This window comes from Lepisosteus oculatus, chromosome 10 (assembly GCF_040954835.1).
Source record: "Lepisosteus oculatus isolate fLepOcu1 chromosome 10, fLepOcu1.hap2, whole genome shotgun sequence".
NCBI classification, from domain to species: domain Eukaryota; kingdom Metazoa; phylum Chordata; class Actinopteri; order Semionotiformes; family Lepisosteidae; genus Lepisosteus; species Lepisosteus oculatus.
Window position 1 is genome coordinate 6,477,466 of NC_090705.1, and position 17,213 is coordinate 6,494,678.

At 36.1% G+C, this 17,213-nt stretch overlaps 2 protein-coding genes and 1 long non-coding RNA gene across 8 annotated transcripts in view; 2 read left to right on the forward strand and 1 right to left on the reverse strand.

Moving 5' to 3' along the window:
* The first annotated feature begins 116 nt into the window (after positions 1-116).
* Positions 117-8,428, forward strand: dbf4 (DBF4-CDC7 kinase regulatory subunit). The gene is made up of 13 exons (XM_015357943.2): positions 117-224; positions 680-776; positions 1,445-1,623; positions 2,402-2,593; positions 2,685-2,735; positions 3,101-3,170; positions 3,633-3,715; positions 3,920-3,965; positions 4,490-4,535; positions 5,633-5,764; positions 6,366-6,507; positions 6,603-6,715; positions 6,894-8,428. The coding sequence occupies exons 2-13, from the start codon at positions 731-733 to the stop codon at positions 7,789-7,791; spliced, it is 1,998 nt and encodes a 665-aa protein (XP_015213429.2). The 5' UTR covers positions 117-224; positions 680-730; the 3' UTR covers positions 7,792-8,428.
* LOC107078692 (uncharacterized) lies at positions 6,352-15,347 on the reverse strand. Of its 3 annotated transcripts, none has more exons than XR_001479656.2 (5): positions 15,262-15,347; positions 12,731-12,930; positions 11,217-11,387; positions 8,732-8,818; positions 6,352-6,441 (listed from the first exon to the last, which is right to left on the reverse strand). It is a non-coding gene; the product is annotated as an uncharacterized lncRNA (long non-coding RNA). The 3 variants fall into 3 exon arrangements; XR_011190600.1 differs by lacking the exon at positions 15,262-15,347 and adding an exon at positions 14,963-15,006; XR_001479657.2 differs by lacking the exon at positions 11,217-11,387.
* adam22 (ADAM metallopeptidase domain 22) overlaps positions 13,694-17,213 on the forward strand; it is an 87,380-nt gene continuing 83,860 nt past the window's right edge. For 2 of the 4 annotated variants that reach the window (XM_015357940.2, XM_069194795.1), the window contains exons 1-2: positions 13,694-14,049; positions 14,425-14,585. In XM_015357940.2, coding sequence (XP_015213426.2) covers positions 13,962-14,049; positions 14,425-14,585 — 249 coding nt within the window. In that variant the 5' untranslated portion in view covers positions 13,694-13,961. The remainder of the gene's footprint in view (positions 14,050-14,424; positions 14,586-17,213) is intronic. The other 2 variants (XM_015357941.2, XM_015357942.2) reach the window with 1 other exon arrangement.

The window sequence follows — 17,213 nt, forward strand, 5'->3', positions numbered from 1 at the left end:
AAATAATACAATTATTTTATATTTAACTTGTCAGAAGTTCTCTTATGTAATCGCAATGAACAGAAAACATAAATTGCATTTTAAAAAGTGAGACGGAAACTCTGGAATCCAAAATGAAGATAGTTTGAAAGAGAGGTTTCTGGGATACTAACTAGTCGAAGCGGGAAAGAAGAAAGTTGTGTTAAGGAAAATTTGAATTGTTTCATTCTTTAGCATTCATAACGGTAAGTATTTTGTTCGGGTGGGCAAGATTAATCATTATGAATCTGATTTCGATATAATTCGTGGCTATTAAGAGTTAGTATGCGGTTCGTTCTCAGCAGGCTTATCACGGTTGTTTGCTCTCATACAGTAGCAGTCTACTTCCAAGTTAAATGTCGGTAGTTTTTTTTAAAAAAAGCAGACGTGTTTCTGTACGTTCGTAACGACTACGCATTTTATGCAATGTGCAATTTTAAACTGATCTACTGTTCTAAAATATGTGTAGTTTTTAAAAGCACATTAACACAGTAGTTTGATTAATTTTTTAAACAACATGTTTTTGCAGGGTGTTTTTCATGTTTTTCGATGAGCTATGTTGCTTTACTTCTGGATCATAATTTGCTTTATAAAATCCTCACGACTCGTGTTGAAACAATGCGTGCATTATTAGATGTCTTTTCTATGTTTCTTTCAACAGAAGCCATTATAGAAGGTGTCCCTACTCCCCCAAATGTAATATATACTGAAAATGAAAAATAGGGTTACCTCCCAGGATGTTAATGTCAAGTTGCAAGGTATTTTAGTTTCTTAAACATACCATGGAGAAAAATGTCATTGAATATTGAGATTTTTGTGCAGATCACCAGAAAGTATTCTGTTTAACTTGTTTGCCTTAACCAAAACACACTGTTTGATATTGCATCAATACTTTGGCCAAGTTATTGTAGAAAATATATGAAGAAATATACATAAGTAGACATGACACATAGAGTAACAAGTTTAAGTATTTGTTTTTAGTGTAGAGTCAAATTGAAGCCTAATGCTCACCCAGAGCTATTCTTTCGAAAGGATGTAGCTGCATGGTAACTTGAATCTGTTACTGTCCTAGGTTGGATTTGATTAAATTAGAAAAACACATTCTCCAAAATGTATTATAAGTCTGTTAAAGCATGATGAAATATATGATCCCCACAAATTCAAAGTGCAAATGGAGAAATGTGAAAAGTATTCTTATGTATGGGAAAATATTTTCTAACGTTTCCCAATCTGGCATGTTTGAAACTTTGCAAGCGTATTAAACAGGTCATTACATTTCATTCACCTACTTTTCTTACCCTCTGACATGCTGTTATTCTGCTACTATTGGGAAATGTGGGTGTAATCTTTAAAATTGCTCTCCTATGTTTTTGTTTGAGCAAGAGCAACCTGAAAAACCCCTGATATCGTGTCCATTCTTTAACAGACTCAAAATCGATTGACAAAACAGAGCAGAACAAGGTGACATTAAAAAGTGTGCTGCAAACAGCAAATGGGTCTTCAGGACTGAAAACCAAACCTCTGGCTGGAAAACTATTTTATCTAGATCTGCCATTCAGTAAGACCACTGAGGCCTTGGAGAAAGACATTCAAAAGCTTGGTGGGGTAAGATATTTTTAAGTACAAATATGAATATTTTTGCATTTTACTGTTTGTATTTTGTGTATCCACGTGTGTATAAATATGGAATATTAAGCATTATTCAGATTTAACAATGGATCTAAGCTGTTATTGTTCTACCACTTTCAAAGTTATTACTTTTGTGACTGAACAAACCTAAACCTTTAGGACCACAGTTATTATAACTTTGGAAGTATTTGTCTTGAAAACTGAAGAAGTTAATTAGAAATGATAACGGCACAAGCATGTTTGCATATGTGGAGGCTGTTTGTTGTTTTTTGAAAGATGCAAAGGTTTTGGTTTAGTAACCAAGTCTGACAAGATAGATTTTTCCAGACTGTCACAACACTTTATATATAAAAATGTTGTGACAGTCTGGTTTTAAATGTACTTCCCCTTACTTACCACTTGTATTTTCCTATTCGCACTGTTGATTCTGCCAGTGGCCGTAGGATCTATGTTATCTGTGAGGGTTTTGAATGAAGAGTGAGATTTCTGTTTTCGAGGCTAAAACTATTTATTTTTGCCTGGCATTTCTTTGAACCTGATATGTGTCTGAATGGATTTCTTGCCACATTATCATAATTCCCTAATGGTTCTCTCACTTCAGTTTTCCTCTATCCTGGTTGCTTAGAAAGACTTGATTCCCTCTAGCAGTTATAACAAACTGAGTAAGGAAGCAGACATGAAATTGGGCTTTAAAGTGGTAATGCTGCTCTTATTAAGTCTACATTACATGTATAACAGATTTATTTCATTTTAGACCATTGAGAGGTTCTTCAGCAAGGACATTCGATATCTTGTTTCCAATAAGAAAGAGGCAAAATTTGTGAAATCAGTTGGAAGAAATTCTCCTTTATCAAGCCCTGGCTCTCCCAATACCACTGGGAACAGCTCGCCTTGCCTCAGCAGCCGAAGAGGAAGCTGTAAAGTAAGCTCGCAGGATGCTGCAGACGTGAGTTTGTTATGAACTTTTCCTAACATTTTTTTTCATTCCTCTTAGCATTTCTGTGATTGTATAGTTACAATGCCCTTTTTGTGTGCAGGCAATAAAAAGCAGAGGGAAATCACTGGTGGAAAAAGTTGTCAAGGAACAGGTAAATATTCTGTCAAGTGTCTCCATCTACTGTAAGCAGGATTTTATATAGAATGTTGATATGTTCTGGGAGAGTGTTTCTACATTTCAGAACATTTGCTGCTGAAAATGTTGAAATAATTTTCATTTTATATATTTTACATGGTACATATCATATGAGGGTGATCAGTGCCATATAAGTTTTGTGCTAAAAAAAGTATGAAAACATTCTTTTAATGTAACTAAGTAGTATGTTTTATTTGGATGTAAGACTTATTTGGGAATGTTCCTTATTAACTAGTTTTTCTTATAAACTTTGAAGAATTTAAAATAGAATTCCAAGCAAATAGTATTTTTCTTGCAATTAAACCGTTTTCATTTTTCCAGGAACTAATTCAGACCAACAGAATCTTGTCAAATGCTTTGGACTGGGGCGTCAAGATACTGTATATTGATGGTATCCTTTAAAAGTGCTATATATTGGTTGTTTTTTTTATTGCATATTCAAAAGTACAATTCTACTTTTGTGTTTGTTGCATGTCCTAGAGGGCCACAATCCAGCCAACAAAGCTTTGTGGGTCACCATTAAGAAATTAGTTTCAAAAGATTTATTACATACATTATTGAACAATTATGTTATTATGTTTCATTTCATATGAGCTTTAAAGTACTTAATTTAACTAATCATCTGCTTTAGTTTCTACAATATTTAGGAAATTATAAATGATTGAAATGTAATCTGTAATCTTTAATCTTTAGTTTTGTTTCAGTTGGCCACCATTACATCTAAATAAATGCTTACAGTGTTAAGTGGCCATCACTAAGTGCTTTGTGAGGTTTGGTTTCTGTTTTTCAAATGTGTAGTAGGAAAGATAAATGCTAATATGAGCCTACTATTACTCCTTGACTGCAATATCAGATATATTGTCTTATATTGAAAAAAAGAAGAAGGATCTACCTACTGACCAACCTAATTTACACACTTCAAAGGCAAAAAAGACAGTAAGTGTCTCTTCTTCCTGTGAAACATTTGGTTTTTATAACATTGTAGATTAAAGGGGTTGGTGAATGTCATTGTTTCATTGTAGATTACTTAAGTAAACTTAATAATAAAAAAGAACAGAACTTCAAATGAAAATTAATAAACTGGATTGAAGGCAGGAGAATGTGTTTAAGCATTAATTCCTTTTCTCTCATTTTTAAAAGGTCAGCAACGCTACAAATGCCAAAACCTCCGTTAAAAAAAATGAAGGTAAATTCAGTATCATTTCTGAACTACAGATTCTTGATAATTTTAGCAACTTGACTAACCTAGGTTTTAGTCTTAAACCCCCATTTTTCAGTTTAAGTTACTTTTGTAATACTGATCTAAAAGAAAAATAAGTAATGAACACATCATCTCCTAATTTTAAAATGTCATCTTAAAAATGATCGATATGGATAAGCTGAAAATTATTTACTTAAAGGTAAATAGATTAGACTGCTTAATATCGCAGAAACAATAACAAAAGCATGATGGCAATTTCTGATGTATTTGTTGCTTAAATATTTTTAGATTACTTTGACTGTTAAAGTTTGATATTTAAAGGATTAAAAGGCTATTCTAATTTACTTGTAAATTGCAGGGTGTTAGGTGTACATGTAGTATAATGTACAGCTTTCCCTTTCAATGCAAGACAGCTCTCATTTTACATGGTCTCTTATAATGTATATTTTGATTTTTCTTGTTAGTGTAATGCTTTTGTTTTAGTTCAGCTTGTGATATTTTTCTTTCAGTTGGGAATCTCAAAAAACCTTTTCTAAAAGTGGAAGATCAAAGCCGGTAAGAAAAAAATTGCTTTGATTTCAGTGTTCGAATATTCCTTAGTTATGTTAAAATTGCAGGCCATACCAAATGTTAGAAATTAAGGTAGAGATACATGGATTAGTGGAATTATATAAAAAATTAATTGAATTCAATATTGCTGATATGTGGTAGTTATAAAAAATTAAGTGTCAAGAGTATTATTATTGCTTTTACTCGAGTGTGTGCTGCCCTCTAGAAGTATTGAGACAAAATTTATTTTGCTTTACAGTCGGGTAATCTGTACTATATATGTGATCGTGAGATTATTGTGAATAAGTACAATATAATATTGGTTTTATTTTTTGGTTATTTCATTGCATTTGGTACTATTTGTGGTTAATTAATTGCATAGATTAGATAATGTGATCACAGGGTTGAACACCACTTTGTTGTAATACATATATGGAGAATCGCAGAGTTAAAATCTAGAAGTTTTACTTGGTCAATTAAATATTTTTTTCCCTAATAAAATCCTTAGTTGCTGCTTAGGATTCATCTTTAGGATTGCTGCTTAGTTGTGTCGGCTGTACGTTTTGACTCATTTCTTTTACATGATCAGAAAAATGTTTCTACAGTGCAGTCCATAAGTTTTTGGACAGTGACACCATTTTTGCTGTTTTGGCTCTGTACTCCAGCACATTGGAATAAAACAATGACTATGAGGTTAAGGTGCAGAATGTCACCTTTAATTCGAGGGGATTTACGTCTATATTGGGAAAACCATATAGGAATCACAGCCCTTTTTATACATAGTCCCCCTCATTTCATGATTGGACAATTACACAAAACAACAAAAAGTGTGTCACTGTCCAAATACTTACGGACTGCACTGTATGTATATAAACTGCAGAATTAATGTTATTTCTGCCTTCATTAATTACATAGTGCTTAAAGAGCAGTGTCCTAGTACATCATTCCAAAATCCAACACTGACCGTGGACAGAAGTCTCCAAGTGTAAATAAGTTTATCATTTTAATTTAGGGATCAGTGTGACTTATATGACCATGAGTGACTTGTATTGTTTAACAAATATTTTTGTATTAAGTATTGTATTAAATATCTTTGTATTCAGACACTACAAACCAATCTACCTGTCACTACCAAACCTGCCAGAGCTCAACTTTTGCCTTCCTGCCCCTTGTTGTCCTTTTGAATCAGAGAAGACCAACAAAGACAGAGACGTGAAGAAACAAAGGGAACATGGGTGTGTATCCATTACTTTCTTTAGTCATTTTTTTGCACACTTGTAGGTAATAGTGAAGCAGTATAATACGGAGCACTGCAGAACAGCATAAAAGCAATAAATTAATTAAATCATAAGTATATAAGAGATGTTACAAAAGAGAGAAGGCAATTCAACCCATAGAGACAGATTGTAATTAGTAGCTAGTTAATCCCAGGATCTCACCCAGAAGTTTCTTAAAATAATTCAAGAAACTGTTTCTATTACGTGGCTGGATAGCTTGTTCCATATTCCACCATGTCTTAAGGTAAAGAAGCTCTGGTATAAATGCACATAGGCTTAGTTTCCACATTAGTGCTTGTACACACAGCAGGCTAATACAGTATATTAGGACTTAATTGCAACATACAAATGTTATCTTTTTGTGTCCAGATAACTTACTAAAATGTGCATTGGAATATCAAAATATTTTTTGCTGCACTAGTTAATATGGTGTTTTACATCTTTACTACATGATATACCAGTTAAATGAAGGAAAAAATTAACGCCCGATGGTAAAAATCTACCTACAGCAGAAATGTAAGTAGTTGTTCTAAACAGTGTTTTCTTCATTTGTACCCAGCAACAAAGTCCAGAGACATATAGCAGATGAGGCAAACTGCACGAAGCAGTTAAAGGCCAAGCTTAGAGCACTGGACCTGAAAGAAAAGAAGAAGAGGGGATACTGTGAATGCTGTGTAGTGAAATACGAAAATCTTAAAGCTGTGAGTATTTTACCACTGAAGAGGCGTTATTTAAATAAGTATTATGTTTGTAAGCCTTTATGAAGGGTATTAATTTTTTTCTTTATCCGTTTCAGCATCTCAGTAGTGAACGTCATAAAGCATTTTCAACAAGTGATGAGTACTTTGTTGTTGATAAGGTTACCTCTGAGCTGGTGTGTGATTTCGTTGAAATCCAAAACGAAAAAGGGTAAGTACTCTCGAGTATTTCAGTGTGTATTTTTTGCAATATTCCAAATGTGGAGTAACATTTTTGTATGGGCATTGCAGTTTTATATGGGTTCTATATGCAGTTTTTCATTGTAGTGTTGTATGGGCATTACAGTTTTATAGAAGAATTTCATGTGTGCATTGTTCTTCCTTCCCAGGGAGAGGTGCAGTTCTGCTACTTATAGCCATGCTTCTGCATCAGCCAAAACACTGGATCAAAGACGAAAAATGCATATTGATGTGGACAAATGTAGCAATATAGAGGAGGCATCAATTTTGTGGAACCATACAGCAGGTTTGTCTGCTTCTTGCAGTGTAGACAATACTGTCGCTGTCTGCAGGGCAGAGAAACTCTTGGTGAGTGAAAAGAGCACCCTTCAGAGAAAACAGAATGGAAGGAGTGTTCCAAATGATTGTGTTTTTGAGACACCACAGAATCTCAACAAACCTCACAGTCCCTCTGAAAAAGAGGGCAAAAACAAAACTACGGTGTGCCCAGACCTGCGTTTGACCAGTGGATTTCAGAATGAAAGAAAAATGTTGATTAATCTATCTGCACCTTGTGCTGCTAAAATCTCTGAAGCCAGCATAAGTGTTTGTACCATTGAACTGAATCTAGGGAACGGTGTTGGGCAGAAGATTGGCAAAAGAACTATTGGAGAAAGCACTCTTGGGCAAAGCCAGACGGAGGATAACCTGCTTGGAATTCCAGCTAAAAGTCAGAAGATTGCTTCTTCTCAGCTTGATGTCCCAGAGTCTGTGGAATCTGAATTATTTTGTAATTCCAATTTGAATAATTTGATTATTCCAGACAAAGGTGCAGATAACACAGATCACTATCTAAGCAGAACACACTCTTCACCTGTTGGGAAATTACAGAGGAAAGTAAAACCATTCAGAAGAACTAGAAGAGCGAGTGAGAGAGAAACTCTTCAAAAACACAGTAAACAAAATGACGTGGAGTTGAGTCCACCTTTGCACAATTTGTGGCAGCATTTTCAATCGAGTGAAAACGTGGACTGGGAATTTCTAGGGTTTCCAGATTGCAGTGGCTGACGCATCTGGTGCTGGGCCATTCAGCTCAGCCATTTTTGCTATTTCATCAATCGACTTGGAGTTCTTTATGTTTTTCGTTTTTTATTTTAAGTACACAATTCACACTTATAGTAATTGTTGGGTCTAAACTATAATATTACTTCTCAGTAGTTCATTTTAAAATGTCTTTAAGAGCATATTAAAGCCAAACTAGCTTTGGTTTGCCTCAGAAATGTAATTAAACATTCCATTGAAATTTCAACAAATATGTAATGGCTTTGTTTTTAAGAGACATGTTAGAAAGGATTCGGGTGGAATAATAAACATCACCTAAAAGTTTTACTATGTTTACAATACTAACATTGCATTTTTGGGGTTTACATAAAATATTGGCAAAGTTGTCCGCATCTGTGCATTCTGCTTATTGATCTTGAATTTATTTGTGGTATTTGGAAAGACTGATACTTTTACCAAGTCCATTGAAGTGTGGAGTAGCAATTTATTTTAAATGAAAAGGTGTTTGTATATATAAATTGTACTTAATGTTATTTTTAATTTCTTTCTGATGTGTACATATGTATTGTAAATTAAAACCTTGTGTATCTAAATGTATGTTTAATTGCTTGTTAAATATAAATATCATGCCTCTAGGACAATAGCTTATCTATCCTTACCTTTTTGTTTGTCATTTCTTGTATTATGATGTACACTTCATACATGACACAAATGAGATGGGTAGTTTTGGTGATACACAGATTGCCATTAATCAGAGCATTTTGTTATAAATCTGCTCAGCAGTTGAAACAGCTTAATTGAATATATACAAAAAAGACCAGTGTGAAAGAATAGTAGACTACCATTTTACAGAGTATTACACTCATGTAAGCTATGGCCAAGTTAAGTACTGTCAGTGTTACTTCCCTGCTAGGATGTACTGTACCATAGTAGTATAAATACTTACAGCCAATATCAACACTCTAGGCCTTTCAGTTAAGAGTCTTTAGGATGAGGTTGTGAAAGGATCCTGGTACATCAGTCTTTCGGTGTGCTATAGAGAAAGCATTAGCAAAACCAGTTAATTATATCAATCAGTCTTCAGGGTCTTTTGTTTTCTGCCACTAATAGCAGGACTGTTTCTATTCGACTGGTCTCTTTAACAAACTTGCTTAACCTTTTGGAAAACACGTCAAAGACTTTGTTGGCACTACACCGAACTTTCACAAGCGCTCATCGTTCTGAGATTTTTTTTACTGGATCACCCTTTTACCTCGCAACAACTTGTGCTCCTGGTGTTTGATGATAACAAATGCTCGAAATTCAGGATCTGAAAGGAAGCCTGTTTGCTTCATGTAACAGGTACTCAATCGTTTGCGTCTGCAGGTTGGCATGAGAAGCTGCCCTATCTTCCTGTCCCTTCACCATTCAAATCTTGAGGGGGTCTGTCTCATCCATATATAACTGCTCTCCTTGTCACTTTCCCCTGCCACTTCTTTCTCTTCTCTCCTCTCTCCTCTTCCGTCTCTTTTATAGGATAGAATTGGAAAGCCTGTAGTATATAATTCCTGAGTGGTAGCAAATTTGGTATTTATTTTCCTTATAAAAACGAGGCACATAGACCAATCCATTATAATCAGATTTTTGATTGACTCACATTTATTCAAGGTGTGACTGGCTCCCATTTGTACAGGTGTGGAGAATGCTCTGTGATAGCTACTCTAGGAGGATTCCAATATCCCCTTGAAACTTAGTCTTTTTTCCATGTGTATATGTGCTAATAGTACAGCTGGATTACTCTGGGTTACTTTGTTCGGCTCCAAGAACCATCTCATCCTGGTCTGAGGCATTTTTATTTACAAAGTGTGTTCAAATAGACCACTTCCCTGATTACTTGTCTTCCTTTTTTGTTCTGATTTGTATTTGTGATCATATATTAGATTCTAAATGTAATCATTTAACCTTATTTCACTATAAAACACCTAAACTGCCTGTCACTTTAAAAATACAGTGAAACTGGTTTAAAGAAATGCAATGTAACTAGTAGGCAGGTGTCTTTTGTGGTAAGGTGGAGACTTTGCTTTTACTAATGTTGCCACATAAATTATTTAAACACCTCACAGCACTGTCCACATAGCTTTTTGCTTTTACATTACTACTTCAAACAGATGCAGATGAGGGAAAATGGAAAATGTCACTGCAAGCGATGACATCATTAATTACACTCCAGGAGATGAGCTGCAACTTCAATGCAGCCATTAGAGAGAGGCAAAGACCCACTAACAGGGCATCAGTGAACAAACAGAATTGGTAATGAAGACTCAAACACCCTGAAAGAAAAAGCATTGATTACAATACTTTAAATGTTGTTTTATGACCCAGCTTTTGCCTTTCATTTTTTTAACCGTTGATATGGCTCTAAATTATTATCTTTTTGCATGCTATCTAATTCATTTTAAGCTTCACCAGCCAGAACCAGCCACATTTTATTTGACTGTTTTTGATCTCATGTTGCATGATTGCATCATAGATACTAATTTCAATGAGCTTTTAAAGGGACTACGTCTATCTTGTATTCTGACTGGCTGGCTGCTGGAGGAGCCCCCACGCCCTCTCCAAACGGACTAGCGGCGAGAGAACCACAGACAAACTAGAGGTGGTCTCCAGTAATTGGTCTGCTGGGGAAAAGGGATTCCTGATATGCTGGTGTTCAGACCCGTGCTGCAGGGCGTATTGTGTTTTCCAAGGGCAAAATCAGTGTAGAAGATTGGCCGATATGAAATCACTGAAAAAAACCTGAGGAACAAACTGTAACACATCACACATCACACAGTATGCAGCACAGTACATGCTTTTAAAAAAATTTAACTCTTAGTAAAAAGCTAATGTCAGAAGTTGAGCTGTGTATAGAAGACCTGCTCAACATGCTGCCCTCCCAGAGTGCATTGCAGTACTTGCCGGTACCTTAATTGTTATTTGGATCCTCATAATTACAAATTTATCCAATGATGTGCTTGTTGTTGCACAATTCTGGAATAGCTGCAAGTCTGATTGCCGTGGTTTATTAAATCACGACTGAAAATTATTTATTACAGTGCTGCAGCTGTGCCCCTTGCCGCAGTTTCTGCAGAGGTCACAGTGGACTGGTGGCAAAGTAAGCTTGTTTGTTAGCCTTAAATCTGTTCATCTGAGAGAAATTCTCTTTCTTAGTCCAATGGTATGAGCTTGTTTCTTCTTTTTTTAGTTATTTAAAAAAGCATCCATAACTACAACCCTTGTAACAGGGCTAATTTCAGCACATCACTGTATTCATCAGTCTCTTTCAAGCTTTCTTCTCTTTTTTCCATGGTGTGCTGCAATAGTTTCTTGGATACAAAAACAGTCTATTCATTGCAATCATTTTGCAGAGCCTTGATACCGTATGCCTTACGAAAACTCACAGAGGCACTCACTCTTGGTGGGTCTTTGGTTCCAGTTCTTGAGTCTTCGTCCAACATGGATGCTTCCTGTTCCTCACTACTGCTGCCGAGGCCTTCGAGTTAGTGGAGAGATGGGCCTTGAATGCCTTAGCTACTTCCCATTATGGTGATTCCCATGATTGCGTCTGGTTCTCCGAGTCATTCCTGCAGCATGGTTAAAATGGCCCTAGGTTAGTCAGTATTCTTGGATATTTTAGATTTAGAACGTAATAAATTTTCAACTTCAATAAAACTTGAAGATTAACCGATTCAATGTATAACAGAAAGACGTAAGATGTAATTGGATTATTTAAATTAAATGGTCCAACAGTAAACATCTTTATGTAAATAAGTATGTGAACCCTTACTGACTTACTGAGTGGTGCGGTGACTCCATATAAACTGACAGTCCCTATTGGGCCATGTACTTCGCCACTGAAACTCCTGGGTTCTTTCTGGGATTAAAAGCATTGGTGAGTGCCGGGCCGCTCTGTGGCTAAGGATCTGCGCCTGTGGCTGGAAGGTTGTCGGTTTGTATCCCGTGACTGGCAGAGGAATCCTGCTTTGTTGGGCCCTGAGCAAGGCCCTTAACCCCAGCTGCTCCAGGGGTGCTGTATAAATGGCTGACCCTGCGCTCTGACCCCAAACTTCTCTCCCTGTCTGTGTGTCTCATGGAGAGCAAGCTGGGGTATGTGAAAAAAGAAATTCCTAATACAAGAAATTGTATATGGCCAATAAATTGATCTTATCTTACTTTCAGTAACTGGTGGCACCTCCTTGGATGGCAATGACTTCAACTACACTTTTCTTGTGACAGTTCATCAGTAAGTTCGTCTATGACATTTGAGGGTTTCCTGACATGAACAGCTTGTTTCACATCCTGCCATAACATTTCAGAGGGGTTCAGGTCCATCTTTGACTTAACTAATTCACAGTTCAAAATTTCTTCCTCTACCATTCTGTTGTAGATCTGATTGCATGTTTAGGGTCATTGTCTTGCTGCATGATCCACTTTTCTCCTCCAGATTTGCAGATAAACCATCTTGTTTTATAATCATTGAGAGCTTCCACTGTAGGAAACCAGTACTTGATTTTCACCACACAAAACATATCAAAATTTCAAACTTTAACTTTTGTCCAGAGAATATTCTTCCAGTGGTCTTGTGTATTGTCTAGGTGCTCTTTGGTGAACTTGAGTGTAACAGATATGTTCTTTTTGGAGAGCAATTGTTTCTTCCTGTCTGCCCTCAGATGAAACCCATTTAATTTCATCTTGTTTTTCCTGATGGTTGAGAAATGTACACTAGCGTTGCAGCAATAGAGGTCTGTGGATCCTTTGATGTGACTCTTGGGTTCTTTGTGATTTTCCAGGTTGCTCTTGGGGAGATCCTGGCAGGATGACTGTTTTTGGGTAGATTCATCGTGATCAGCTCTATCCAGACTAATGAGCATCAACTACTCTTCTCCTGAGAATTATTTTAATTGTGGTAAGACATGTATTTACTAACCTGTATGACTGTATGATGAAGACCTGAATCACATAGGGTCTGACCATTATTTTGAACAGGACTTTCCCAACCACTTATTTACTTATTCCCCAGTTATTTATCCATCCTTTCATCCATCTTCTTACTGCTTTATCCAATTCAGGGTCGGAGGGCAGCCAGAGTCTATCCCGGTAAGCAACAGGCACAATGCAGGACATACCCTAGATGGGGGTCCTCACTCAGGGGACACTTGTCTCAGGAGCTTACAAGTAAGTCTTTGGGTCCAGTGGGAGGAAACTGGACACCCAGGTGAACACGGCAAAAACACAAAGAGCACCCCAGGAAGTGAACGCAGGGCCCTATATCTGCAAAACAGTATGCTTACCACTGCACTAACATGCCAAGGATTAACTACTTGATTCTAATTACCAAATTAATTCTGCTAAGTCAACTAGGGTTACACTTATTTCACATAAACGGGTTCGAAATTATTCGTTTCTCCTCGATTAACTTAAAAGCACATAAACCCCTTTACATTTATATTTATATTTTTATGAAGAGATTATTGTTCACGAATCACCAACTCACAACCCAACAGCTAGACAGGCTGAATGCCCTCTTGTCGCTTTCTATTTTGCCATTCGTATTTAATTTGTTTCTGAATAAAAAAAAAAGTTTTCGTCTCGTATAAGTACGTAGAATTAATTTTAAAACCACAGTATAAAATGAAGACTACAAACTGTAAGTCATTAATTACGTAGCGATCAATCCGAATAATTCAGAAAATGTGTTCAGAAGAAGTAAATTTAGGTTCTCATGCTCGTTTTTTATGTTGCGGTCTGCAACAACCTTTATGAAAAGAGGTTTTGTATTTTCTAACTGATTTTTTTTTATCGTCATTTGTTTTGTGGTGTTACACACTACAGCTCCCGGCAATCCTTTTCGGTCCCTGTGATCCTGCTTCATGTATATGTATAAGGCGCTTCTGCAGTGAGCTGGATATTGGTGTTTTTTAAGGAGGTGGCTCTGTGTTTCGCTGAGGCTGAAAAGCGTTCAAATGCACTTGGCGTTTTAACCAGCATCCCAATGCAGAGGCTGCAATGAACATCCTAATGGCAACCAGCAAGAGGGAATGCGCTATTAACCAGACAACCAGAGAGCGGTCGCGGATGTGTTTTGCTCAGATTTTGCTTTAAAACAAAGGAAAACCCCGAAATCTTTTTTTGGATTATCGTCTGAAGAAAGTCGTATTATGATGTTTCCTCACTGTAGGATTTATTTTCTGTTCATCTGTGGAGCAATGTACCTTGTCCATTCCAGCAATCCCACCAGACGAATAGGTAACCTGCATTTATTTTTACGTTGTTAAATATGGTGGAAATGTTATGGTCAGTAAAAATTGTAAAACAAATTGACTGGCGTGATAGGTGTGTAGGGTGGGAAAATAACAGTGTGGCCCTTTTTTGTCCAGTTGGAAATAGTCGAAACTGAATTTCCGTTGTAAACAACTTTAAAATTCGCATGCCTATGAAAGAAATGCCTTCTGTTGTTAAATCATTGCCTTTTCTAAAAATAGGGAAGGTTATGTACAGTACTCTATTTCTTCTAACATCTTTTTATATTGTTTCTGTACAATATGTGTATGTGCAGTGCCGATGTGCCTACGAGGTTGCAGATTACGATAATTGTTTTTTTCTTCTTCTTCTTTTATTAAGGAGATGCCTTATTAAATGGGAAGGCTGGTCGGAATGATAGCAGGTTCCTCGTAAAGGAGAATACCGTACCGCTCCGATTAATTTACCGCATGAACAACGACAGCCAAGCCACTCACCACGTACTGAATACCAGGATAAAAACAAGTTCAGACATTAAACAGGTACAGTACATTTATTCTCAAGAACTCTGTGGTGTTTGAATTGAGAGAAATTAGATAACGGAGGACTTCAGCTGCCTGTTGCCCTTGGAAACGTTTTACCATACAAACGTTGGTCATGTCTTCAGTTCCCGTTATTAAAAACCGTGCAGCGCCGGTGTGACGCTATTGTGTGGCGTTAGTTTAAAATTCACATAAATACAACCCACTCCTACATACCAACAAGGGTTTTTTCCAAAACAAAAACAGATTTATGTTTCTCACTCGTTATCCAAATAGCGGTTTCATGATGGCTGAATTAATATATTTACCAAGTGTAATACTAGAAATAACGAAAGAGTAAGCAGCATTGAATATCACGGAAAAAGGGCTTTTTTTACCGTTTTTGAATACTGTATGTGTACGGCAAGGGTGCTCAATCTGCAATAGAATAAAGCGATGTAATCATTTAATTTTAGCTTTTAAATGTAAACAAATAGTAGATACAACAGCAGAAAAAAATTGTATCCACAGCTCTGTATTTTTTATTTTCCATGTATATTTCTATCAAGTTCATGTTCCTTTTTTCCCCAAAAACATTCACTTTGCATACAGCGTATAATAAAATTTTACATAACAAAATAATTAATTTCAACAAATAACTTAGTTCACGTTTTCCATAGAAATTAGAAATAGAAACCTTTTGCATTCCTGTGTTCCTTGTGAGTGAAAATGAAAACGTTTTCAGTACAGCTTAACCTTTTATCCATATTGTTCCGTTATGAAATAGAAAACGATCTTGTCTCCGAGTAAAAAGTTGTAAAATAAAAGCCGGTAGCAATGCAGTCCTAGAAATTGCAATACAATATTACAAAATCAGTAGCCTTTAGGAGACGCTGTAGCAAGACCACTGTATTGTTTTTTTTAAAAAAAATACATCGTTAATATTTATGGTTGCCTTTTAATGCGACATCACAGAAATATTCATTTCATTTTTGAATTTCCGAAAAGGAATTGTGTGTAACATTAACTACGTTTAATGCTTTAAAACCAAGTAAAAAATAAATAAAAATCAGCTGATTAGTGTCTGGGACTATGACATTGATAAAAGAAAACAGCGCCTTGAAACACATTGTTGAAACTTTATACTGTACTTCTGTTTCCCCTAATCATTTGTATGGCAAATACGTAAGACTCTTAAAAAACTTGTATATATTGTATATTTCCATAGATATAAAAGTTAAGTTAAATTGTGTGGAGGTGAAAAACAGCTGTCTTGATATCAAGGAGATTGCAGTTGCTAAAAACACCTCGATTTGATATACAAACAGATCAGTTACACATGCAAACATGTTGATAAAATTAATTTCTTCCTTTTTTATACATTGGAAAGTAAAGATTTGGTAAAGAGGTATACTTCGGCATGATAGCCTGATTTGTGTGTGTCTGTGTTTTTAAATGACTTATTCATTTGCAATTGTAAGTGTTCATTAGGATTAACGTGCTGTATGTACAGTGGAATCGCCACCTCAGAACTGTGAAGTCTTTTGCTTTCTTTTTCTAAGCTAATGGCAGTGAGAGACAGAGCTGCATCTTTTCCTAAGCAGCTACCTGCTCTGAACTGATGAGTGTTTGCATGGAGGTGAATATTTTCCTTTTGAAGAACAGTGACTTGGATGAATTGTTGCAGTTTTTTGGGGGGTATCTACCTTCTGTGCCAAGGTGGAAAGAAAGGTAGAGCTTCATAATCTTTTAATTGTCTCACCTCTATTGTATGTACTAAGATATATGTAGTGCACCTAATGGTTGATTTTCTTACCTTTGTCCAAGCAGTGCCTTTATACATGCCCTCACTAGGACAGAAGAACTGCAGACAAGGAAAGCTGATGCTGGCCTTAGCAATGTACTGTATAAGTGATCTTTTGCTTTTCATTAGGTCAAATGTTGCACCCTTTCCTTAGGTCACCCTTTTCTGTATTTACGTAATAGAATCTAAAATAAAACAAAGAACATGGTGGGCCTCCCTTTAAAATGGTAGGCATCTGTGTACTGTATGTGTGGCAAGAAATTGGATTTCATGATCTGGAGACTATTGGAATTCTCGTAGTGTTGATCAAGCTAATTGTGGATAATGGATGTTTGAGAGGATTCAGTCTAGACAGAAGAAATTGGAAGGTTATCAGTGCAAAATCTGCAGCTGGACAACTTGTTGACCAGGATGCAATGCTTCGTGTTACAGAATAAAATAGAATACTCTTAAGGCTTAAAAATCTACTGTATTAATGGGCACTGCTTAACGATATTTCAGCTTGAGGTCTCACTATGGCTTCAGATCCATTAACAACTGTTCCTTCAAGGTAGTTTTAATTAATTTAATTATTTAATGTATTGGGCACAGTGCTTTGGGATTTGTAAAAAAGTAATTAGCATTTGTCAGTCAATTAAAAAATTGAAAACTATCTGATTGTATCTACAGGAACATTTGAATTATTGAATTGTTTTACGGATGGTTGTGTAACAAGGGAGTTTGTCCAAGAGACTCCTGAATGTGTACAATCTATCCACGAAAAAGGCTGGGGTGTGTCGTATTGGCCTAAGCTAAGAAAGAAGTTATATAGCTCACTGCTTGGTAATGGCTTAGGCTTATTTGGT

Coding starts and splice junctions, on each gene's coding strand:
- dbf4 (XM_015357943.2), top strand. CDS start 731: ATGAAAAATAGGGTTACCTCCCAGGATGTTAATGTCAAGTTGCAAG. Junction 3,716..3,919: donor CTTCAAAGGCAAAAAAGACA/GTAAGTGTCTCT, acceptor CATTTTTAAAAG/GTCAGCAACGCTACAAATGC. Junction 6,716..6,893: donor GAAATCCAAAACGAAAAAGG/GTAAGTACTCTC, acceptor CTTCCTTCCCAG/GGAGAGGTGCAGTTCTGCTA.